Source organism: Trachinotus anak, unplaced genomic scaffold (assembly GCF_046630095.1).
Source record: "Trachinotus anak isolate AG129_WGS33_773 ecotype Australia unplaced genomic scaffold, CSIRO_AGI_Tana_v1 ptg000012l, whole genome shotgun sequence".
Taxonomy (NCBI): domain Eukaryota; kingdom Metazoa; phylum Chordata; class Actinopteri; order Carangiformes; family Carangidae; genus Trachinotus; species Trachinotus anak.
Genome location: NW_027273863.1, coordinates 1,183,043 through 1,210,355, shown reverse-complemented (window position 1 = coordinate 1,210,355; position 27,313 = coordinate 1,183,043). Strand labels below are relative to the sequence as shown.

Genomic DNA, 27,313 nt, shown 5'->3' with positions numbered 1-27,313 from the left:
GTTTCCCTGTGCTAGGCAGGGGGGGCTTGCTGCATCCCAATATCTCAGCAAAATTGAGATGAAAAAGATTGCGGTTTAAAAACACAGTATGAAACTTCTGCTACTAGCAGAAGAAAAAAAATAACAAAAGAAGGCGTTCGGTGATGTTGTGAAGTAGTGTGGTTCTGTTTTTCCTAATCTGATAATGCATTCTAATCTTTGCCTGCGGAAAAACAGATGGAAATTAGCAATTTTTTTGCTATAACTTGGTACAATGCATCTCTCCTTGTTTATACAAGGTTAATGTTTAAATGTGTGCTGTCCCTGGCTAAATAAATAAATAAGTAAATAAATAAATAAATGCAATGATATGACACCAGGCAACCACAAACCAAGATGACTCGTCACCATGACGAGTCATCTTGGTTTGTCTGGGATTGTCCTGGTTTCAGGCTAGAAGTCCTAAGTCGCCATGAATATCTGTAAAACACTAAAATGTCCCAGTTCACTACATTCTCTACCAATTGTCCCAGTTTTCACCACAATTTAAATAATTATAATTATACTTGTTTTCGGCTCTCACACAGATGTTCATCGTGGTCTGTCTGTCATTAGTACCCAACCCAGTATAAAACAAACATTGCAGCATGCAGCATTCAACACTGATTATTCTGTATGTGCGTCAATCAGTTAATGTATTGCCAAGGCTGTTGCCAGCCTGTAAGTCATAGACTACCCGACAACGAAAATGCTGCGTTCCATGTAGATGTGCTAGATGTGCTAAGTGCTGAAAATCCTGATGAAAATGTCAATGAACTGTGCATTACTGGTGTGCAGATCGATACGGAATTATTGATTAGGGCTGTCAAACGATTCATTTTTTCTTAATTGCAATTTATCGTTGAATCTCAATAGTTAATCGTAATTAATGGCATGTTTTATCACATCATTTTGCATTTCAGAACTGTTCTCTCTTCTCTCTTTCTAGAATGTAGCGCTCTAGAATCTCTGATAACAGCACCAGTGACAGTGTAAAATAAAGAATCTTAGGCGGCACGCGATTAACAAAATTTAAAAAGTAACGCATTATGCTCTGTCCTTAATATCATGGTGATTAAAGTGTTAATGCTGATGGCCCTGATATCGATACATCCGATTCAAAAGGTTTCTGCTCAAGGATCGATTCTCACATTAAAAGATCAATACCTTAACTCAATAATTGGGTCTAAATAAAACCTCTTTGATAGGAACTGTTTCTCCATCCACCTGTCATAGTCATATGAACTACGGCTCTATAAATACATGAGCCACTGAACAGATTGACGCAAACAAAGTCGTGTGTGGAATAACAACGCAGTGTGTGTGGGAAGACTGTGAGGTGCTGTGGCAACACCACAAACCTCGTCAAACACCTTAGATCTAATCACAGGACACACTATGATGAGGTTGTGCAGTAGCGGTCTGAAGAAGAGGAGAACAGAGGTGCTGCAAGGACCAGACAGACTTCACTGACCGAGTCCTTTGGCAGTGACAGGCATTATCCAGGTACAGACAGAGAGAGTGTAGCTATGTAGCGATCAGTGTGATCACTGTCAATGACTGTGGGAAAGTGATTGACGTCTGTCTAGGCTTCAGTTTGTGTGTTGATGTGCGAACAATGGGAGTTCCCCTCATTCTTAAAACCACGAAGTTGAATTAAATTGATAGAAATATGCCAGCTAAATAAATGAACATGGTTATGAAGTAACTAATGAAATAAATATATGCTACAAATAGGTATATAAAGCTGCAACTTTCAAATTCAACTCAGAGTGTCTTGTTTGAAAGGTTTATACACAGTAAAATCGCCAGTGTAAATATAACACTTAAAGAGTTAATTTTAACACTACCACAGTGAACATATGGTCCCTATCTACAGAGTGTTAAATGTACACTGAACACAGAGTTAAATTTCCGGAGTCAATTTTACTCTGGTAAGAGTTAATATTTTACCCTACACTACACTAATGAGTGTCAATCAAGTTTTACACTATGTAAGAAGTAACACCCATAGTGTTATTCACATGTAACACTAAAGAGTTAAGTGTTAAGGAATAACTTTTCCAGTGTTAAACCTACTTTACACTATGTTGATTATGAAATGACTCCAAAGAGTGTTGATTTTTAACCAACTCCTACCAGTGTTACATATGATCTTGCAGTCCCAGTGATATGACACAAAACTTAATATCTGCAGGGGGAAAAAACACACAAACACACAATTGTATCCATATCTTAATACATATTTATTCCAAGTAAACATGAAATATTGGCATTAAAAGTAAACATAAAATAACATGTAAAAGTTCAAATCTTATCACAGTCTCCATTATAAAAACATATTTTCAGTTGAACGCTGGAGAAAATCCCTTGGTACATGTTGCACTGCATTGTACTGTATTAACATTTGTCACAGCCGTGAAATTGTCTTTAAAGTGCATTTATAACGCTACACACTGAATAATTTCAGCAGTGTTCAACCAAGTCAAACCAAAATCTTCCAAATAGGTCACTGAATGAAATATGTGAGTACAGTGTATGTGTACAGGTGTTTTTCACAACAAATACAGACAAAATGGAGGTCTGCAAAACTCTCCTTTACAAAAACTACCCTTCATTGTTAGTGGCAAAGATCTTGGTTGGAATCTATCAGTATGGTGCTAGATGACAGAAATGTATCTAAGGTTGAATAACAATAAATAACTTTTGCTTTAATAAAATAATCCACCCTCAGGAAACAATGATGAGTCAATGATTTTCAGTGAGAGGGAATACACAGTCAAAACCAAAAACTCTGGTTAAGGCTGCATCATATGGCAATATGGTACTACAAACAGGGAAACATCTGTTGAACCATATGCCATTTGGACATCCATTGGTTTAAAATAGAGCAACTCTTGAACACTGAACACCTTAGGTGCCTGGGATGGCTTGTACAAAACTTTAAATGCATGGAAATGTTTGTCAAAACAAATAGTTTCCACACTGGAGCCAATAAGTACAACTTGCTCATCTTTCACTACAATAGTGCTGATCTTACAAAATACTGGCAACTCCTCATTAATCTCAAGACACACTACCAAACCAGGGCGATATTCAGAACCATAATGCTTTACCCATTTCACCAAAAGAACATTGGCACATGTGTCTACATTTAGTTTGGCAGCAATTTCAGGACCTTCTTGCAAATCTGTAATCTGCAACATCTTTCCTGGACCAATAGTTACTCTGCTCTGGCTGAAAGATTCCCAATGCAAGGCCATGTATTTCTGGTGTTTTCTGGCCAACGTCTTTGTGATATTTTTGAAACTTTTGAGTTGAGTTTTGAAAAAGTTATGCTTTGCCTCATAACGCATACACCACATGTGCAGGAGTGGTCCTATATTTCTTATACATCGAGGATAATGAATCATGAAATTATGCTTAGGCAGGAGATTTCTTGTAGGAAACAGGCGTTTAAAAAGCTGATGATGGTCAATAAGGATGTGCTTCAGAAAGATGGTCATACCAGTTGTTAGGATGGGAGAAAACACAATATTTACTATCTGCAGCAACAACATTAACAGATGCCAGTACTCATTGTCTCTCTGCACTAGATCACCAAATATCAACGGCATGTTTCGCAGTAAACACCAGGACTGAATGGCGTTCAGGCCCAAATCGTTGCTTCCATCAAGTAACTTGACTGCAGGGGGGTGATTTCTCCTCTCAGTGTATCCATAGTTGAATGACTCTATTCTACTGGCCAGTTCTTCAGCTGTTAAGAAGTTTTCCTGGAAATACTCCAATACGAGTTTCACTTCTAACTGTGCAACACCCTCTAAAATGTCATGCATAATGTCTACGGAAAAATTATCAGCTGTGTTGAAATATTGCAGAGTGTTTAACAAACATGAACGCTGTGGATTTGTTTGTACAGTATGATAATGTTGGGCATGCATGTCTTTAGTCCGTAATATCACGCTTTGGTCATCTTCACAGAACACAGTTTGAAATTCACTCTTCTCAATGATACAAAAACGACAGCAATTCCGGGCACTGAACGATTCCACAAACCCAAACAGTCCATGTATACCAAGATTATCGCCGGTAACCTGCACAATACTGCCATAAACTGCATCTTTGAACAAGGGAACTTTGATCCCATCAGTTTCAAGCACTTTCAAGTCATTTATGATTGGCTCAAGGATAGTGTCAAAACCATAAGTTTCAATGTCCTGGGCATGAAAAAGTGCACACAAATGTATGTTGATTAAACATGAATTTAACTTTGGCGGAAAATTTCTCAGTGTAAAATATATACCCCCCAATTTATCTATACCCTTTTTGGAGCCTAATGGATTAGCAGTCTTGAACTCATCAAAAAATAGCTGAATTTGAAATGCATTCTTTTTTTGAGAAAAAAGAGGATGTCTCTTCACATGCAACCCATCATTTATGTCAAAATACACACTGTCCTTGGGAGTGTGGCTGGACATAAACATATCACTGAGGTTTGGATTTCTGAGAATAGATTGTAATGTTTCTAGAATTGGAACATAGGCAAATTTGTCAGTTACAACTACTTGATCATAAGTTCCAGTGCTTCTGTTTCTTCTATTTTCAAATCTGACACCAAGTATTTTTTCAACAGGTTCAACAGTTTTCCATTTTTGTTCAAAATATGCATTACGTTTTGATTCTGTGTTCAATGCAGTGAAAGGGTTTTCAAGTGTTTTAAAAGTTTGTTCAATTTTAGCTTTCACATCTGTATCCTGAGAAGATAAACATTTCAAAGCTGCATCTTTAGTTTGACTCTGTACCTCCATTATAACTTCTTCCATGGATGATACAAAATTGTTTAAAGTGGACTGGCCTACACCAACAACTTGAAGCTGCGCAATAGCAGATGCACACATATCACGAGTACTGATGTTGGTAGCTGGCAGGACATTAGAGCTACTGGCCGCTCCTTCAAAATGTTGTGGCCGAGTATCATCTGCAGCATCATAAGTGTCTACAATGTTATCAGTTTCAGCTTCACTCTCAATGTTCTCAGCATGTTTAGAGTTTAAATGTTTCCTGAAACCTGAAAAGGTACTAAGAACACGACAACATCCTCCCTGAGCACATTTTAGGCGAAGTGATTTGCCTGGATATAAACCATGAATCAACCTCAAATGCCTCACAAGGTCATTGGTTCCCACAAAATGAGAGTGGCAAACAAAACAAATCAGGCCCATGATATCGATTAAGACTGAGTGACATGGGAAAATCCCTCAAAAAACAGATACAAGAGCTTTTAGTGAAAAGTGACAAATATGTTGCCGACCCTGAGTCACCTATTAACTAGTGAAGCAGCCTGGCCCTAACCTCAGCAACACGTGGGCTCTCCTGGACTTGACCAATGTCTATGTTGTAAATGGTTGTCTGAATGAAGGTGTACATGTTGTGGAGCATCTGGTTGTACATGGTACCAAATACAAAGTGTGCTTTAAAGTGTTCGTCAAAAGCTCCTAGGGTACTGGTTGACTTGCACGGTATGACCTGCTTGTCCAGAATAATGAAGAACTCATGGATGGTGCTCCTCTTCATCCCAACAGCAAGAAGATACGGTTGAGTGGTGCATTTGATGGCATCAACATGTTCTTGAATACTTGTTCCACTCTGAGGATAAAGAATAAGTCAAAATTAAAAGTTGAAAATCACAGATTAAAACAGTCCCAATCTCTTATTGTCATCTGTAAAGATAATCCTCATAAGCAACAACACAAACCTTCTTGAACACGACAAGATGTTTCTCAGCTTGGGCTGCAGAAACCTTGCCTGGTCTTCTCCGGCCTTGGGCTGAAGGAGGTATCAGGTGGAGGAGGAGGATAATGGATGAAAGATCACTGTCCCAGCCTGGATTTGGAAATAACAGCAAAATGTTTCAGGCAGTAATTTAAAAACATCATTATTTTGAACAGCTGTACCAAAAAAAGATGAGGAAATAAAGCAGGAAAAGAAATCAACCCCCTAAAAAAAAAAAAAATAAACCACACTACCAAGGGCAAGAGTGTCATCAATTTCCTCTTCATCCGGTGTAGCTTCAGCACAATGGATAAGATCTTCAAGGCCACTTGTAGAAGGGAGAGCCTTACACTGCTGAATGACCTTTTGCTTGAATGCTGTTGGCCACCTAGATAGTGAAAAAAGTTATTTATGATCAAGAAATTCAAACACCCACAGATAGTGAGAAACAGAGAAGATCCATGTTAATTTATAATAATAAAAACTGAGTGCCACAAATATCAAGGAGCCATTTTGCCATTGGCATACTAACATGGCAATGCCAAATCCCATAATTCCCCACCGTAAGGTAAGTGTAGATGTGACACAGAATGAAAATACTGGCCATTTGGAAGACCTCATCATAAACCCTCAGCTGAAACCACCACGGTTGTGACTAACCTTTCCATAAATCTCGCAGCTACACCTTCTCCAAACTGCAGGATGAAGTCTTGCTCAATCTGCAACAGAAAAATGAAATACCAAAAGCTTGTTTAATTGGGACTGACTGGAAAAATATTACATTTTATATTTAGCAGTTGAGCAGATACAGTATGTATACATACACCTAAATGTATGGATGTGCAAACAGTTTGAAAGTATATTTATTCAATTCAAGAGACTGAGAGAGAGAGAGAGAAATGTTGCTGTTAACAGTAATTCATACTGAAAGGACAATTACATGTTTTAATACAAAAAATTCAATTACCAGGTCTTTGACATCTTTGAAGCGGGGAAATTCAGTCAAGACATCTGAGGATTTCTCTCCATCGAGGACCATACTGCGACGATGTTGAAATGTCATTTTCATCTTCTGCTTGATAGTAGCCTCGTCAGTACAGTATCTCATTAAGGCCATGGCCTCCTTGCACTGCTCTTCACTTAAGGTCATCTCAGGACTAAAGGAAGCCTCTCTTCTGGCTGCTGGTCCTCCACTCAGCTGACGTGATGATCCTCTGCTTTCTGATGAAGCACTTCTCCTCTGTATAGTTTTAAGCCGCCATGCCAGATAGCCACTGACACTTTCACCATCATAGAAATGTTCCTTCAAAAATACAAAAAGTTGATTAGTTTCAACAACAGCAAGATTGTTGAAATTAGGAAGTTAAATTAATGTAAAACTGGATCATTGGTGTGGAAATATAAATGCACCATTTTCATTTTTAAAATCAGGTCTCTAAACTATTTTACTAGCACACGCACACAATAATTTGCTCTCAGTCTGCAAACCCTTTAAAAGGCTTACATATCCATTTTTAGAGTAGGGATCCATCAAGTACGGGAAGAGATCAGCTATGCCTTGAGCGTACATCTCTCTCTCACATTCCGTGGCGGGGCCGTCCTGACAAGAGTAAACTCAAGACTGTTAAATGACATACTTCCAATGATTTCACAGCAAAGCCAATAACAATAACATCATAATAAATGTTATCAGCACAAAAAAGTTCTTACTGAGACAACCAAATTACCCATGCGCTTCAGTCACATCAGCCACAAGTATGTTGACCATTTGTCGGCGTGAGGAGTCGGTCAGACTTTTAGTGCGGTGGTACTCTTTGATGACACGGTCGCCCCCAGGTCTCCTTGTTAGCGCCAATTCAACCACCTGTGAAGTGGACAAGCCTTTCACAAATGACAATACATACACCTAAAAATCTAACAAAACATGGTAACTTCCAGAGTAATGAATTTCCTACACCAACTTACACGTTTGGCCTCTTCATCTGGCCTCTGTCGCTTTCTGGACTGTCACTCTCCTCCAGTATGATTGTGTCATCTGAGTTGCAGGATTTCGAGGATGACTGTGTCATCACTACTACCAGCAGACAGTGCACTGGAATTTGCTTCCTGGGAACTGCTGGACAAAGTTTCCTTGAAATCTGTAGTTCAGGAAAAAGAGACAGGACAGATTAATACATATTTGTTTTATTTTGTAATAATAAAAAAGTTGAGTTCATCATCACACTCCATGGATTATAGTGAGCAACTATACCGTCCTCAAACTTGATGGTTAGTATGCCGGTGTTGGGCTGCTGCGCTATCTCAGAGAAGACCTCTGCATCCACCTCAGTTCCTGTTTCATCAAAAACCTTGACACCTTCATTGACTGGCGGCACTGACAACTTCAAGAAAGCTATGACAAAAAAAATAAAATAAAAATAAAATCAAGATTTCAATCAGTACAAATGTTTTGCTTAACCAAAAAGATTGCCAAAACACACTTAGTTCCTTTAGTTTTACCAACAGCGTGTAACTGACAGTGTCATTCTGGGTACGACTTACCAGAATTTAAGAATTCCTCAAGGCTTGGCTCTTTTATCTTGACATATTTCTGTGTATTGTAGATTCTGGTTTTGATCAACATGATGGTATCTGCAAAGACAGCAAACTGAAATCAACATTATGATCCACAACACCAGTACAAGCTAAGAACCTGAAAATTGCCTATTTTGGCTTTAAAAATCACAAACACAATGCAATTTTCATAAACTTAATACTTACCACCAGAGCACCACACTACATTACAGAACAATCTGGAAGAAATAAGAAAAGAAAATATGCCTATTAAGTAAACCTAATATTCTCAGAGCAAATTAAAACCCATGAAAAATGTATTTGTAACAGAGCCTAACTGTAAACGTGTCGTCATGGAAACATGTCACTCGTTACTGTTTGGACCAGAGTGAAAACACACGTGTCTGAACAGAACCGAGCGAAAGCAGCTGCAGCAGCTGAAACCAGCCAGCTGCTCTGGTTAACAGCTAACAGCTAACGGCTAACAGCTAACAGCAGCTGCAGCAGCTGAAACCAGCCAGCTGCTCTGGTTAACAGCTAACAGCTAACGGCTAACAGCTAACAGCAGCTGCAGCAGCTGAAACCAGCCAGCTGCTCTGGTTAACAGCTAACAGCTAACGGCTAACAGCTAACAGCTAACAGCAGCTGCAGCAGCTGAAACCAGCCAGCTGCTCTGGTTAACAGCTAACAGCTAACGGCTAACAGCTAACAGCAGCTGCAGCAGCTGAAACCAGCCAGCTGCTCTGGTTAACAGCTAACGCCTAACAGCTAACGGCTAACAGCTAACAGCAGCTGCAGCAGCTGAAACCAGCCAGCTGCTCTGGTTAACAGCTAACGGCTAACAGCTAACAGCAGCTGCAGCAGCTGAAACCAGCCAGCTGCTCTGGTTAACAGCTAACGCCTAACAGCTAACGGCTAACAGCAGCTGCAGCAGCTGAAACCAGCCAGCTGCTCTGGTTAACAGCTAACGGCTAACAGCTAACAGCAGCTGCAGCAGCTGAAACCAGCCAGCTGCTCTGGTTAACAGCTAACGGCTAACAGCTAACAGCAGCTGCAGCAGCTGAAACCAGCCAGCTGCTCTGGTTAACAGCTAACGCCTAACAGCTAACGGCTAACAGCTAACAGCAGCTGCAGCAGCTGACTGAGCCTCTTGAAGCCGCGGCTCGGTTCACGTTAACGGGGGTCAACTCGGTGCAGCGGGTCCACGAGCATGTCCGCATGTCCGTGACATGTCCCGGTATGCTCGACCAAATAGTGAGCTGAGGCTAGAGCGATTTGCTCCGGCTAAAAATAAATAGTAAATACAACTGCCTCACCGAATTTTTATCGTCATTTTACTGAAATAAATGTGCAAGCATGACACATTACACACCACAACAGCTCGTCCTCGCCGACATTGAAATTCGGTATTTGAAGACGTACCCATTGACTAGTGTGGTGAATGACGACGTCCCTTTACAGATTCTACTTGAATTAAGAAAAAAAAAACAACAGCAATAGTTATATCTAGAAAAACGTACCACAGTATTTCGATGCGAGGAAGATGGCGATGCCAGAGTCCACGTTTTCAGTTTGACCGGGGAAGTTGGTGGGCGGGGCTTGTCAGAGTATTTTTTTTTAACACTGGAAGGTAACTTGTTCTAATCGGTGTTGAATTAACTCTGAGAGAGTCGATGACACTGACACAGTAAAACCTCTGTTAACTCTGATTATTTTCACCAACACTGGAAGTTTTCTGGTTCAGTTTTACTCTGTCCATTGTTGGAAGAACTCCATAAGAATTAAAATACTTTGACACTGCATTTTTTACACTGGCAAATTTACTGTGTAGCCTACCTTTTATTTCCCTTCTCTGAACATATTAAGCTTTTGTACAAAGTATCAATATTGTATCGGTATCGGCGACACCAGCATGGGTATTACTTGGTATCAGATCGGAAATCAGTGGTATCACACATCACTAGTGTCTCACATCAGGCTTCTAGGCATCCTCTCCTTCTTAGATTTGTCTATAAATTCCAATGGATGGGACATTTTAGTCCCAGAACACACCAGTACTTTTATTTTAAAATCCAGAAATTTCAGAACATAATGACTTATTCAGAAAACTGTATTAATTAATGACAATCCTCAAAAATAATAATACAACACAGAAACTTAAAGAGATTTAAGTTGTCATTTCCTAAAAATAATTTTTTTCCAGAAATTTACAGTTTCATATCAGTGCTAGTGACCAATAATTTCCTCACATACTTTGTAAGTTGGAGCAAAAGGATTAAACTTAACTTAAAAAGCTGATATAATCTTATAAATTATCCAAGTTAACAGGGTGCTGCTTTGACGTTCGAAGGTTTTCTTTGCATGTGACCTTTCAGTGTGGAATCAGTGCACAGTTGTGTAGAAAAGGCCAATGACACAATGTGTGATTTTATGCCCTTGGACAGAAAGAAATATTTATAGCAGTTTGAGGTGTGGGCTTGAAGTAAAAACCTAGGCAATGCAACAGACAACAACACAGAACAAGACAGAAAACAGTGAACAAGGACAGACAGAGACAGGCAGGAAACTAAAGCGATCAAAGCCAAAGTGAGTCAGAAAAGTGCACAGGAAGAACAGGGAGATGTGACAAACCACTGAGATATGATGAGAACAGAAAAGGACAGGAAAGAGAATAATACAATAATCCAACACAAACGGTACACATCAGACTTGAGTACCATTTCTTCTTTTTATCACAGAAGCAAAATGCAATCATAGAGGGATTATTATCCATGACCTGCTGACCCCTCACCGCCATCATCTAAGGCCCTTTTCAGACCTGGTATTAACTCCTTCCTGAGTGATCCGATCACAAGTAGACAGCTCTAGGTTACAAGGAGGCATTCAGGACGCATTTCAGATCCGATCACTCAGATTACATTCAGGGGGTGGTCTGGGCCACATGTGACCACATTCTTTTAGTGGTGTCAACGCAAATGCGTCCTGGTCACAGTGAAGGACCACCTCCTCCTCTACCTACATCATCTGCCACAGTCTAGTGAGTCCGGTCACAATTTCACAATGAACCGACAATACAGTATTTTACTATTCCTAATGGCTAAAACCTTATTTCACTGTAGAGCTGTAGAGCTGTGCACAGGGCATTGATTCACTAAACCCCTCATACTGCTCTCTCTCACCCTCTCTCTCACTCACAAACTCACACACATACATATACAGAAGCGTATTGATAACGGACCCCATCCATCTGATTGGCTAAAATCAACACCGTATACCTGTTTATTTGTATATGAAGTGGGGACATGACATGTTAATATCAGGTCTGAACAGGGCCGAATGCAGCTTTCAATCACATCAGACACTGTGTGTCCCAACTTTGATATTCTCACTAACTCGACTATGTTTTCTACACCCTGGGCCAGATGCATTAAACTGTGTAGATTTGTGACTAAAACTATGTGTGTGCACAAAATAAGAGATATGCTGAATTATAGAAGCATGCGTTCACATGATTCCATTTTCTAAATGTCACTCGTTGAGAAATTGGGCCTGATTTCCACTCCCATAATTGGCCATGAATGAATGGAGAGACTCCCTTAATCACTAAGTTTGCATACAAAAACACTGTCTGTGCCACAAGGGTCAAAGTATGTTCATCTTTTTGGTTTTAACCCAAAAACGAAAAAACAGCAAAACAATGCAAAACAAAAAAGAACATTAAATTGGAAAAATGGCCAAATTTTGTTGTTTGCAAGTTCCTTTTTTAATTTTCCTTGTTAAACTGAAGAATGAAGAAAGCTGGTCAGGTGGCATGGGGATAAAGGTAAATATTTCAAAAATAAAAGCCAGGGGATAGAATGGCCAACACCGCAGAGTAAAGATGGCCACTGACAAAAACTCACTAATACACTGCAAAAAAGTAGGAGCTATGAGGAGTTGCTGCCTCTCCGCCGGCACATCATTCAAAATATGCGCCAGTTGGCATCCATACATGTACCAGGTTTATACTCAGTCTTATTTGACAAATAAAGTCTCGATAGCATGCTAAGTTAGCAACACTGTAAACACCCCCTAATAAAACCTTCAACTCAGTGACGTGCATTCAGCTGACCAATGGTGGAAATGTGATCAGTCAGTCAGTCAGTCAGTCAGTCAGGGACATTTCAGATTACAAGGCTGGACCCACTCTTGCAGTCCAGCCAAAAATCTAAATCCAGGGCTACTGTATAGTGAGAAATAATGTTCTGCCATACAGTGAAAACATATTTAAGATATGTTTTATCTCGTATACCTCTTCAACTAACTGAAAACTGGAGGCACTACGCTATGAAACTTACAACAGAAAATCACTCATCTAGGAGGAACCGGAACAAAAACCAAATGGGACTGGGTACAGGACTGAGACAAGACTGTGGTAGGCATCATTAATACTGCATTAGACACTACGTTATTAACATCTTCTGAGAAAAAAAAGAAAATGTATATACATATATATATATATATATATATATATATGTATATACATATTACAATTAGGCATTTACAATACTGAGTGGTATTTTTCCCTTTTTACAATGGGATCCAATGTAAAAAGGGAAATTTTTATCACTTACAAAAGTTTTAAACATTAAACATTAATTATTCTGTAAACCTATTTACAGTGTCAACAAAACAACAGGAAGGTTTTTTGTTTTTTCTGTTTTGTTTTTTTTTCATTTTTAAAAATTGGCATCGGCAACTGAATTGTTCTGCCTAAATAGAAGCACCACTTGATATGTGACACTATTGTGTGACACACACACACACACAAACACAGCTCTAAACTCATCTGCTGTAGTTGAGTATTTTTCATTGTATTTATTCATTATTCATGATCTTTCTAACTCCAATGCTGAGTCCCACTGCAGCAGCAATAAGCGCACAAATAAAAACAGGGACATGCACACACACAGCTGACGGCCTGTCACAGCTCCAAGCTGTTATTCACAGAGGAGCTGCTTCTGCTCCCGTGATGGAAATTAACAAACGCTACAAGGAATTAGTGTTTCTTGTCACTGTACAAATTAACTTGTTCTGCTCTGTCTCTTTGCAATGCATGCAGCTCCTTGATACGATTCCATTATTTGTGTGTGTGCGTGTGTGTGTGTCAGTGTGTGTGAAATAAAGGAAGAGAGACAGTTTGTGTGTGTGCGTGTCTCTGTGGATTAACAGAAATTAGGCATGGCAAAGCCCGATGTCAGACGAATTTCTCTGGATGATTTTGTCCAGACAGAAACAATATAAGGAGGGGAGACACAACAGATGCACACACACACACACACACACACACACACACACACACACACACACACATACACACATACAAAACATATGCACAAGCAGCCTGTCAGGTATCCCACTCCACAGATGAACATAACCACTCAAACACAGTGAACTTCAAACACACATCCTTCTTTTTTTCTTTTACACCATGGAAACACACACACACACACACACACACACTGTTCAGAGAAACTTAGTTAAATACAAAGATGAAATATTAAATGTAAATATTTGCAAATTAAAATGTTTAAATGTGCAAATAGAATTCAGACACTAGAGACCATGGTTTGATGGGTTCACAAGCACCGTGATGCCCATCAACATGTTGGCATTACCCCTGTCCACAAGCAAAACACCTGTGAAATCATTCAAACCACCTGTGTGATTGCTCCTACTACAACAATAGAACTGCAGGAGTACAGTTTGTCATGGGAGATGATGAGATGAGATGAACTTTATTGTCCCAGGAGAAGGAAATTTGTCTTGAGCAAATAGAGCCAGCACGCTGCAACTTTCCATCATAAAATTGAACATATAAGAGCAACAATACAGAACAGAGCGGATGGACACAACAGACACAGGAGAAAGTCTGCATTGTTATGAACACAGTCCCAACTTGACATAGAGTAGCATATCCCACCCTCATTGGACAATCCCAGTCCCACCCCTGCAGCCTGACACACGGTCACCTGATAGGCTGGTTCAACAATTGCACAGTGTTACGTTCAAGTACATGCACATGCAGTTCAGCTTTTTCCAGGCATCTAATGCCTTGAGTAACAAATTCAAATAAATAATTTGTATATTAAAGGACTAACCAAGTATTTAAAATAGATTAAAAAAAAAAAAGATGGCATACACACACACACACACACACACACACACACTCAAAGACTCACAAGGTGAAGACAATAATTCTGCTGGAAGTATGATTCATTAATATTAACATTAACATTCATCACTTGTTTTTTGGGAAAATCATAACAGCATCACCACTCTCTTTACACTGCTTAGATGACCAAACATAAAGACACATTTACTTTAGTGTGGTGCAGCAGGAACTTTTTGACAGGCTGATCCAGAGCTCAGAGAAGGAATAAATACACTTCAGTTTCTATTTCCAATCACTTACAATGCTGACTAGACTAGACTACAAGACTACTGCTGTTTTCTGGGACTCCATAGCCTGTTGTGGCACCTTTCTTCAAATTTACAGTTTCTGTTTGTACAATGTATTTTTTTCAAATTGCTACAGACTATGACTTCTTTTTACCTTTTTTAATAACTTGGCAAACAATTTTGTTCCTTTTGTAAAATTCCAACAGTCCTGTACAGTGTAATAATTCAGTCACTTAGAAATTATATATTGAGTGTTTCAGCTTGGTAACTCTGTTATTAAGTGTAACTAACGTATGGCCATACACTGCAGGTGAGTGCTGTGTAGACCTGTGCTGCTTAATGCCTGTGTGATATGACATCATGCAGTATGCTGTCTCTTGTTTTGGGCTCCTTTCACTGTTTTTGCTGTATTTGTGTTTACATTAACTTTTACATTTACTTATTTGTTAGATGCTTTTATACAAAGCAACTTACAAGTGAAGGACTTCAAAAAAAAAAATCTTGGGTATGTTGAACTTGCTCTTTAGTACAGGTCTCAGGTCTTAGCCGGACCGTAAACCTTATGAGCTTACTTTCTTCATATTCATTATTTAAGGGAAACTGGTAGAGTTAAAAGGCACAGATGGTTTATGAGACCAACACCTTTTTTGTTCACCAATTTCTTTCTGGACTAATAAATCACAAGTTGCATTAATGCAGTCTCATCCGATGTTGCACCAAATCTTCAAATCTCATTTCACTTGTCATTATTTAACCAACAGGGTTTTTTTCTTTTATGTGAGAGAAGAGTGTTGTCTACTGGAGCAGGAGCAGGTTTGGTTATTGGCAAATTATTTATAATTATCAAGGATAATTATAAATTCATACAAACTGTAAATGCAGTCTCGTGGGGGTGCTGGAGCCAATCCCAGCTGACATTTGGCAAGGGTGGGGTAGACCCTGGACAGGTCACCAGTCTGTCACAAGGCTGACATATAGAGACAAATGGCCAGTACAATATTATAATTATTATTTTAATTGTGGTGAAAACCTTGGACATTTTGATATTTCACAGATTTGCTGGGACTCAGGACACCAAGCTTGAAACCAGGACAAACCTGGACAAATCGGGATGTCAAACTAGTCTTTGTCAGGCCTGGCACTTGTCTTCAAACAGGTAAAATGATAGCTCATTGACTTTACTTGTGGTGACACACTAAGCACCATCAAAACAAGTAGCACACTGGTCCATTCTTCACAACAATAAAGCTTACAATACACACTACTAATGACTACAGCCATTTACTTTCAGTTGCTTCAGAAAGCAGATAAAGTGTGTGTAGATCTGTCCGCTGTGCTCAGTAACGGTCTGTTAACTCGACATGCGAGTTAAAGATTTGTGGCCTGTGTCTAAAGTTAAGTTCAAACTTGTGAGCAAGACGCTCCCCTACAGCAACTGAGGACACAGCCTGGAGAGGCTTTTGCAGCAACAACGGCACACGGGGAATAGCAGAGAGGAGCAGAGCAGGTCAGGTGTTATTGGGTGATGTCACAGCCACCTCACATGAAACTTATAGATTCTGATGAGTTTTATCCAGTAGATGGCCTGCGTTGAATTAAAGCCAAGCTTAACACCGTTGAGGTTGCTGTTTCAACTAACGGTCGCAGATATTTCTGGAAACCCTGAGTCAGGCCTCTGGGCTTTATATAGATCTTCTACTATTCCGGGCGGGGCATTCAAACTAAAATGGCATGTTAAGTTGATCTTGGGAGAAACCACCATCAACTGACAGCAGAAAACAAGAAATGAACAGTTGTCTTTCATTTTCTGAGTCACACACTTCAATCTGCCCCCTCTGACCTCTCTCTTTCATATCCGTGCCTGCAGGTGCTGAGGAGCAGGTGACCTCTGTGATCCATTCCTCATCTCTGCTCAGAGCTGCATCACACACTCGAATCTCTGACTGAATTCTCAGCAGTTAAGTTGTATTATAAGTATTGTATGCGCCAGGATTTGACTAGCAAAAAGGATGTGTGGTACGCTACACTGTTTCTGATTGTTTTTTTCTACTCTAATAAGGATTGCAACATGACTGTACTTTCATTTTTGTTCCTAACAGACAAGAGGCGTTATTCACATGGCTAAATGATAGAGGTCATTTGGAGAACAAAGTCGTTTTTTATGTGTTCTGAACAAATTAAACATATCACACCCTGTGACAATAGTGCTTTTCTGTCTACATGAACTGTGTATGTGTTAACACTGCAACTTCTTCTGGTTGATTTCCACGTCTCACCCGATGCATTCTGGGATGCTCCAGTGACTCCACTACACCAGGGTATGTAAAGATTATGATGGCTTTCCAATGTTGACAAGCAGACTACAGTAAGCTACAATGACTTTTCAAACTGGACACAACCCTGAAAAACGGGTGGAAAAAAGTCAGCAAAATCTCTTCTGTTCTTCTCTTCTCTTATCGCCTCTTATTGCTCCACTGTACTTTTTTGGATAAATTGTCTATCTCTTTTATGTTTTGTGGTTCTCCAAGGCATATATATATATATATATATATATATATATATATTATTTGCCTGTTCATAACAGAGATGATCACCCCATCACCTGCCAGCCTGACAAACAGGATGTGATGCCTCATCAGCCGTTCCCACAGGAAGAGCTTCCATGACACAGAGGGCTGTTTGAGGTTGCACATGATGGTGATGATGGATTTAATATGAAACCACACCTGTGAACCAAAAGCTGGCCTTGCTCATATTTTCACCACTTCCTGCCCCGCATGTGACATCACTCCCTCTTCACATCCTGTTCTGGCTCTCACAATGTTAGCTTCAAGGACAGTTTGGACACTGAGGCTCCCAGGAAACTGTCTGTTTCCTGACCTGAAACAAAAAAAAAGTGAGAAGGTTAGGAATGAAACGAGAAATAGGACACAAGGAAGACAAAAAACAAGAGGCATCATGTTGATTAATGGAAATGTAGAACATTTTCTAGTTGGTAAAATTTTATTGTCTATTGCACTCTGCACTTATCCAGGGAAGTTACTCACAGCATTGGTGTCTGTGGAAGCATCATTTACTTGATGTTGCCACTAACTGACTGCTGCCGACATGAAAAGAAAAACCCAATAACGTAAAGGACCAGCAGAAAATAAGTTCAAAACCTGCAAACAGAAGCATCTAAATATGGCATTTAGTGACAGCAGCAGAAGCCCGCTGACCCCAGCCAGTGAGGAGGACCAGAGCAGCACAGTGGATTCAGTCCAGTGAAAACACTAATTAAAGTCTCTGCAGATAAAGCAGTGGGTAGAAGTCACCAGGAATAAAATGAAGTAGGTTTGGTTCCCAGAGTAACTTTAATTTGCTCATTTTTCATGAGAAACACTGACTTATCAAAGTACACACTTTGTCTTGTGCTGAGCTCGAATGTCTTTCCGTCACACAGATTCAACAAAGGAAGAAAAACCAATGAAGACAGATATGTTGTTCCTGTATTTACTGTATTACCCATCTTGACCTCCATTTACTGCCCAGTGTTGTTTTAATCTTATGTTAAAACTTGTAGTAATGTGATAGTCAATATACAGTGAATAGAATGCTATGAAAATACAAAGGCCTGTAGGAAGTAACACTACGGCCGCAGCCTCTTAAGACGTGAGGTGACGAAAATATTCGAAGCAGCTCTCTGGAGCAGCAACACAAGAAAGGTCATGTTCAAAAATAACCACGTAACTGAGTCAGCACACAAGAGTAGGAGCATCGACAAAATATAACATCAAAGGAATACTCCAACAATTTGGAAATTACACATATTTGCTGGATGAGAAAATTGATACAGATTTCTGTACAGTGAATACATTACTTACAGACATGAGACATCGATCTGTGCAGCAGCATTGATCTCCTCCTACTCTCAGAATGAAAGTGAATGACTTTTCCTAAAATGACAAACTATTCCTTTAATGTTCAGTTTTTGTTAAAACTCCTACTTTAATTGTTTGAGGGGTCGATTCAGTTAGATAATAAATTTTGAAAATATATTTGTTATGTTAGTTCTGTATCAGAATGTATTAAACTGAAAAGGTGCTTCAAATATTTTCTCCGCCTCACAACTCAACGTACTACAGCCATAACATTTCCATACAAGTGATTATATCCTATAATCATACTATAATAATCATACAATATTTTGCAGTGGTTTTGATTTCATATATTGTTCTACAATTTATTATGTTAATTCAAGTGATCAACTACTGTTGTCATGTGGGATTATTTGTGCTGCTCTACGTGTGCTCTTCCCATTCCATCCCTGCTATCAGACTCTAATGCATGTAACACTCTATGTGTTGGGGTGTGTGTGTAGCAGATGCAGGACAAAAAAACCCATTAAGCTGCTAGACAGACACAACCCTAGTGTTTATGGACCACAAAGAGGGTTTGTTAAAGGAAGAGACCAGCCTGTTTTCTAGCACAGTGATGGATAGGGTGATGTAGCAGTGCCGTCGGGGGGAAGGGGGCGGTGGCTGTGGAGGTTAGCCGGCCAAAGATGAGGATTTTTGATAACACACACACACACACACACACACACACACACATACACACACACACACACACACACACACACACATCAACATGCACTTCTCTGATGACCAAAGGCTGGACACATCGGCACCAGCAGCATGTGTGTGGGTGTTGGGTGTGCACAGGTCAGAGTGGAGGGAGACGGAGAGGTGGTGATGAAATGATTTGGCTGTGAAAGCCTTCAGCTCAACACTGTCCTCAAATGGAGGAGCAGAGAATGACACAGTGAGATGATGTGCCTAATCTTTTCATTTCAATTGGTTTCCACAGCTCTTCAAAGCCAAGGAGTCCAAGGAGTTCACTTCCATCTTATTCACTCAAAGAATCAGTTCTGTCAGAGTGGCCATTGTTATCTGTGTTGTGGCCCTCATGACTCTCGATTGTAGCCACAGTTCATCTTATACCTCGCTTAACCCACAAAGCTGGTTCACTTTAACCCGGAGTACATCACCATGGTAACCAGTCCAATAAGCAGGTCCAATTCACTGGACCGGATCACAATGTGTGAGCAGACCACCTACTGACTCTGCAAAAATAGAGTCAGGGTTCCTACAGGGTCCTCCTGGGTACAAGGAATGTGACTCCTGTAACTGTGTGCTGCTGTTCCTACTTTTAAATACATGTTAGCCAAACAAACTCTCTCTAGTGTGTGTTGCAGATTTGACAACAAGATTTTAAAGCAGTTGTCAGTGTAGTACAGCTCATAAACATTATTTTTATTCATAAAAACAGTTGTTTCCTGTGACAAACCACAACAACAAAGTAGATGGCAAGTGTAGCATTGGGCGAGAGGCCAGGTAAACCCTGGACATGTCACCAGTCTATCACAGGGGTGAAATATAGAGACAAAAAACCATAACATGCAAACTCCACACAGAAAGGCCCTGGCCCTGTGAGGCGACAGCTAACCACTGTGCCACTACACCACCCTCTGCATACAACAGGGTGCAGAAAACATGTCTTGGTTACAGTCTCCTGTTGAGTATCGTGGTTAATTAACACTTTTTGATGGTGGTACAGGAAACGTCAGAAGATCAACCAATGTGTTGACAAGTAGAAATGAAAAAACAATGAAAAATATCTTTTGATGTTGTCAAATGAAAAATGCAATCTGAAAAAAAATTATTGAATTTTTGACTTTGAAATTAGTTACCAACCTGGTAGCTTCTAACAACCTCAGAAATCTGCATGCATTCAGACTTTTTACATTTTTCTGGACCCTTTCTCCAGTCACTTCTATTAAATTATGAAAATCTTCTAATAATAGAAAGTAGAAAACATATACCATAAAAGCTGTCACAGACTCACATTACACAGGTTACACCCAGTCGCCTTGGTAAAACATACCTGTCATGTGTGACACCTTCATTCAAAGCCCTTAAATTCCATTACATGCAATCAGTGTTGTGCTTTTCTGCTTCCCTGTTATTGCTCTGTCTTTCACTCTCTTCTCCCTTGCACTTATTCAACCCACACACTCACACACACACTCTCACTCTCACTCTGTGGGTGGTACCGTGACCTTCTTCACCTGCTATAGTACTTCCAGCACCGTGCAGGAGCATTTGGGGGATCAAAAAGATGATGCAGTTAATAGAAAATAAAATGATGAAGGAGTAGAGAAAAGGAGAGGGGAGGAACGTATAGAGCAAAGATAGATCCCCCTCTCTGGGCAAGGCTGAATGAGATGTCCCTCCATTCCACATCTAAAGCACTTCATAGTCTCTGAAGTTACATGCACTGTGCGTCCCAGTTGTCCACCTTAAATTTGAATGCCAGATTTAGGGACATTTGAGATGACGACTTTTTTCACGAGGGTGAAAATTCCCTGAATCCCCATCCCACTCTCTACAACTTTATTCACCTCCTGTATTAGGGTTGCCATCTGTCTCTTCAAATTTCTATTTTAAATTTTAAATTTGACAATTAAATGGTGCGTCCCATTTTGAATCAATACAGGACAGGGTTTGTCCCGCAGCAGACATGTCCCACTCTGCCCCTGACTGGTCAATACTCATTGCCATCATTGGTGTGATTGGTTAGTTTTAGACAGTTTTTAACCTCCTCTATGATTTTCTGATTGATTATGTCAGATTTCATATGTAGTTGCCTATTTGTTAGCAAATAATGTTAGATGTTAGTGAATCACATCCCATAACTTAGGGACTGATTTTCTTTCTAAATGAGGTGGGCGTGCAATGAACTCGGCTACAACAACAGTAGGCATATAAATTGCATCCTTCAATACTATAGGATAAACAGTAGGCTATAAACTTGAATAAATAAATAATTGAATAGAGTTACTTACCATTAATAAAAAGTGTGTTTCACTTAAATAGTTTTCTTAGATTTAAAAATGTTTGTAGATATTTCTGTGTGGTTTCACTGTTTGGATGGTGTGACTGCAAACAATGACTAATACTTCAGCCAGAATCTGTGTTCACAAGTTCTCATCCTACTCCTACCAGCTGAGTTGACACTGACTGTGGACACAAGCTCAACCAAAAGATTCTGCATGACTCATGACTCATCATTAGATCAAGTTACAGCACAGTGCGGACAATACAACTGTAAATGACGGAATCCACACCTCTGTCTTCACCAACCTGAGGAAAAAGCAGAAAGATCTGCTGCAAGGGAACTGCTATGCACAACTCAGTGAAGCATGCTCTGGACCTCGACTAGCTCACTGTAAGTGTGGAAAATGTGCTGAAGGTCTATGGCAACTTCTCCACATCTGCCAAACAAAGGGAATCCCTCAAAGAGTTTTGCCAATTTTGTGATGTGGAGTTCCAGGAGATTCTGTGACACATTTCAACAAGGTGGCTGTCCCTCAATCCAGCCATCTCCCAGCTTATGCAAACCTGGACTGCTCTCAGGTCTTATTTCATCAGCCTGGGGGAAGAGTGTTCCAGACAGATCAGAGATTTGTTAAAGCCCAGTCAAGACTCAAACTGAGGAAGATGCTGACGATGTGGAGGTTTACCTCCTGTTCTTCAGTAACATCCTCCCTCTCTTTGAAGAAGTTGTTCAGAAGCTGGAAAGCGATTCAACCACCTGTTTTGTGTATGTTCCATCATGTCTACCTTTAAGCAAAAACTCACACAGAGACGAGATGACCAGTTTTATGGCTACTTAACAAAAGAGGTAGATTGCTGTCATGAGAAATGCATTTCTCATGACAGCAATCTCATACATTGAGAAATATTTTGAATTTTTTAGAGGACAACTGGCTGTTTGCCTTGAAAACAACATGGCATGCTTTCCTTCAGCAACACTGAGAGGGTCACTAATAAGCTCAACCTCATCCAAAAAGTCAACATGGATGAACTCTATGATGACTGCACCATAGCAAATACCACTCTGAAGGGGCTCAGAGAAGGTGCAGAAGATGGATGGGAGTCCAAAGACATGGCTGCCAGGTGGGTGGCTCTCTTTCAAGTGGCTGACCTGCCTTGCACGCTGCCCATCGTCAGCCACATCCTGAGCATCCCAGCATCATATCTTGAACGGATCTTTTCCAGAATGTACCAACAAATGGAGAGACGGCAGGAACAGGTGCTCTGTGGAGCTCATGAGGACTGAGCTCGTGATCACTCTCAACTTTGAGCAGTCCTGTTCACAGTTTTACTGCAGTGTTTTGAAAGACAAACAGCTACTCAGTGCTGCAAGGATTGATAAGAAACACACCGGGAAAAGGAAGTAACCCACACACAGTGAGAAAGGGAGAGAGCTGTTGACTTGTTGACATGGTCTACTGCTCCCCACAGGAAAAAAATAAGGACACATAAAGGCCCTAAAAATGTTGACATGAAAAGTCATGTGTGGTGGCACAAGGAGCATCACCATCCTGAGATGTAATTATTGTTATTTTTTATGATTATTCCTTTGTAAAAGTCCATCTGTTCTCCTGCACTATTTTTTTTAAATGGGATTTTTTTGAATGTCAAAGCATTTGTTTAATTTATAGTTCACAAGTTATGGATCAGTTAAGTTAATAAGTTAATTTCCCATGAAATGACAATATGATATAATATTACCACTAGAGAAGCCTGTTGAGTTGTGACAGAAAGAGACTGAGTGAATCTGCTAACACTGATTTCAACACCAATAGGAGTTTATCACTGAAAAGTTAGTCATTCAACGGTTAGACAGACAGAAATCCTATCTCACTGCTGTCAAGAAAAATAACCACTGCGCTGTTCAAGAGGCTGATTTTATACTGCGGTACCCAACCAGTTCACCCAGTGCCAGACTATACTTCTCCACCAAGCAGCTGACTGCTGCTAAAAAAAAAGAAAGAAAATCAATGTGGTGATCACTGTTAATATTGTGATGGACCGCCACAAATAAATCAATGTATGTGTTTCACTGTGATAAGCGAAAAAATATTTTCTATTCATTATGAAACTGTGCGGGGCAAATTAGACTCCGGCAAAGGACATCACTTGAGTATGTGATTCTTCAGTGTGGCCCAGGACACATTTGCGTTCACACTGTGGCCACATGCAGCCGAGAAAGCTGCCGAATGTGGTCTTGGGGATTCTTTTTTTTTCTTTTTTTCTTTTTTTTCTCGGTTGATTAGAATGGAGAGACCGAGCAGTAAAGCTGTGAGCTGTCAAACCAAAACTGAGTGAAACACATGAAAAGACTCCATAGGGCTGAAGGGAGCTGCTGATTTGATAATTCTCTGTATAACACAGTTATTTGACCTACTGTTAATAATAAAGCATTGATTAGTGAAGCTTTACAGCTTGTTTTTTTCATTTTTCTTTTCTAATGATCACAGTTAGACTCTCACCCTGGAAGTGTTCTGTCACATGAATAAAAAAGCTTCATGTTTTAAGACAAATTACAGTTTCTTGAAGAGATTATAACAAAGTGGGAAAACTAACTGGCAAATGTGATTAGTGCACTTGCTAGCTAATTTTGGTGCCCCATCTGCAGAAACCAATTTCCCCTTTATCCTTGGGAAGTGAAAAGTGGTGCTTTGGCAGCTGCTTTCTATCGTGATCCAGTCTGCAAACTCTCATCAAACAAGATAAATGATGCTGAGGGTGGAGGGAGAAGGTCAGAGAGGAAAAGAGCTGGGAAGTTTGAGTGCTTAACACAGGGGAGGGAGAGGGAGACAGCAACAAATTAGATTGGGAGAGAGAATGAGAGAGGAGAGTGGCCTTATGAATGGAGTATGAAAGTGAAAGGCACAAGGAAAGAGCAAGAGATTATTCTAAAGACTGGCAGATAGAAAGAAGTGCAGTTCCCCATTTTAAAACCCTGTCCTGAAGCCCTGCAGAGAACAGAGCACAAGAGCTCATTAACTTCCATCATGCCTTACTGTTTCCTGCTTATGTGAGGAGACCATGAGCCCTTCAAAATTCAAAAATGCTGCACTTTCTCTAGCTAGTTGTTGCTGTTATTTTGTACTGTGAGTCATGTGGCTTTAGAGAATCTAACTGATGTAATAACACAAACAGAAAGACAGGGAGCTGAAGATAAAGAGAGAGATGCATCATTATCTGAACTCAAACCTAAGGACTCTGTAATTTCTGCTCTCTACTGCACACTCAGAATGAAGAGTCACATTTGCCTTATGAGGAAGAAATCAGCACTGCCACCACTCTGTTGGTTTGAAGAGAGGGAGTGGTACTGAATAGTGGGGGAAGAGAGTTTCTGAGAAACTTGTGTCAGATACCTTGATAAAATCAGGAGTTTGGAGATCCCATAAAAAAATTACCCTTTGTGCAAGCAGCTTGTTACCACCCATAGTTACGTTTTATGATAAGAGAAGTAATTATGATGGTAGCAAAGGAGGAGGTGATATAATGGTTTGGTCTTCAGTCTTGTACATGTTATTGATTGTTCATATGCTGCAAACACCGCCCCTTTTATGTGAATGCACTCATGTCTTGATCAGGAAGACCTGGGTTGGTTATGAAGTTGACCACTTAGCCTGATAGCAATTTTCAGGTTAAGTCAAGCCAGATAATATAAAGTTATCCTGGGTATCCTACTCTGGAGCAGGTTAAAAGTTTGCTATAAGTTACCATGGTGATTTACTGCAGTAAGAAAATCACCATCATAGGATTGAAAACCCAGACTTACCCATGAAGTTACCCCACTAACCTCAAATCATGTAGTAAAATCTTCTGTCTGCTTGTTGTGAATGTGTTTTTTATAATTTTTCTGCCTTTTGTACAAGTGGGGTGTGTGTTTTTTGTCTGTCTGCTTCCTCTCTCTCTCTCTCGCTCTCTCCATCTGCACGCATGCAAAGCATCTGCAATCACAGCACGCTGGTCTGCCATCAAGCAATCACCTGCTCACATTATTAACCACCAAATTGTTTGTGAGTGTGCCACACTTTCACTTCAGTCTTAGTCACAATCATAGTCATAATCATTAAAGCTGCCTGCAACCTAAAGATTTATGCCTCCCCCACCGCTCACCACCAACCTGTTGAAAATAAAAGACCTTTGCTTTATGTAGCACTTGTGTCCACCAGACACACTAATTAAGCTACTGGACCAGTTCTAGACTCTCCTGGAGTGGGGTAACAGTATAAAATTAAACCAGAGACCGTGCACTTTAAATACAAAAGCTGGCACTTTGCTGAGGGTAGACAGAGACAAAAAAAGGGTACACATTAAATTCAATGAACAATCCTGCAGGTAACAAAACAGCAAATATGAGGTAAGTAAAATAAACTTTCCTCTCTTTTTTCCGTTTTTTTCTTTCAGTTCAGGAATAGTTTAGTTTGGATAATCCATCTAGGTTGAATGGTTCATTTCATTTCATTCTATTTCAGATCAAGCAGTCAATGAATAATTACTTAATTTAGATTAACAGGTCCCTCTTTCGGTTTCAATATTTCCTTGAGTTAACTCCTTTTCCCATTTTTTTCCTAACACAGGGAAGAAAATAATTTCAGTTTCCAAATTAAAACCTGCAAGTGCCTCTGGTAGCACAAGCTGGTAAGTCATCCGTGCACCGCCCTGTTATTTTTGGTACAATATGCCATCAAAACTCCACTCCCTTACAAGCAGGCAAAGTTCACGGAGTTCCTTCCTAACAGATGGTGGTGGTTTTCTCCAGACTCTATCTAGCTGATCACTCTTAGGATACCGGCATCAACTCTTTGTTTTTCCATTAGCTCAGCAACTTTGAGATGGGGGATGACAGGTAGTCTGCCAAACTGATCTTCATCTGTGAAGCTTACTGGTTTGGCTTGTTTTACCAAGCTGGTATCAGGCGATGTGGCTGTAGGCTCATCATCAACATCATAATGGACCAAGTGTTTCACCAAGTGTCTCACCGATGGCTCTGACTGTGCTCTCAGTCATCGGGTTTGGGTGTTCAGGTTCAGACAAGTGCCTTTGTGCAAACTGTCTCTTCATTCCATCTCTTTCTGTGGTGTAAAGTCATTGGTCAGTCCCAATCAAATGTTGGGGTTAGCGAACCCAAGAACAGGAGCAGTTGTCAACTTGTCGATAACAGTTTCAAATGCTACATGGCATTCTGTCGTCCATCTGTCTCTGAAGACATCTTTAGGATTATCGTACTTCTCCCTGTTCACTTTGGAGTTACTGTGCTTCCACAGTGGTTGGTATCCAGCACTGAGTACTTTTAGAGGTTTCATGATCTTTGAGTAGTCCTTCATAAACTGGTGGTAATAGCTACAGAACCCTAAGAGGGTTCTTAGCTCTTTCAGGTTGTTTGGGTTTGGCCAGGTCTTGAGGGTGGTAATCTTTTCAGGATCTGTCTTAATGCCTTTTTCAGACACAATGTGACCAAGATACTTAACAGATTTTTGGAAGAACTTGCATTTGTCAGGAGACAGTTTCAGGCCATACTCCCTCAATGTGTTGAGCACATTTAGCAGCCTTCCCTCATGTTCCTCGAGCATCGAGGAGAAAACTATCAGGTTGTCCATGAAAACAAGGGCTTGTTTCAAGTT

The 27,313-nt window shown here is 40.1% G+C and overlaps 1 protein-coding gene and 1 pseudogene across 4 annotated transcripts; both read right to left on the bottom strand.

Annotated features, from left to right (window-relative positions):
* Positions 1-27,313, bottom strand: part of LOC139628719 (uncharacterized) — a 212,742-nt pseudogene that overhangs the window by 125,129 nt on the left and 60,300 nt on the right.
* Positions 285-12,503, bottom strand: LOC139628717 (uncharacterized). Of its 4 annotated transcripts, none has more exons than XM_071490704.1 (12): positions 9,864-12,503; positions 8,551-8,582; positions 8,332-8,421; positions 8,042-8,182; positions 7,756-7,928; positions 7,501-7,654; positions 7,295-7,390; positions 6,758-7,093; positions 6,451-6,509; positions 6,045-6,178; positions 5,774-5,901; positions 285-5,664 (listed from the first exon to the last, which is right to left on the bottom strand). In XM_071490704.1, exons 6-12 carry the CDS (start codon positions 7,519-7,521, stop codon positions 5,347-5,349), a joined length of 1,092 nt encoding a protein of 363 aa, XP_071346805.1. In that variant the 5' UTR covers positions 7,522-7,654; positions 7,756-7,928; positions 8,042-8,182; positions 8,332-8,421; positions 8,551-8,582; positions 9,864-12,503; the 3' UTR covers positions 285-5,346. The 4 variants fall into 4 exon arrangements, with proteins under 4 accessions (XP_071346805.1, XP_071346809.1, XP_071346807.1 ...); XM_071490708.1 differs by having other exon boundaries at positions 7,518-7,654; positions 9,864-12,502; XM_071490706.1 differs by lacking the exon at positions 9,864-12,503 and adding an exon at positions 8,682-9,533.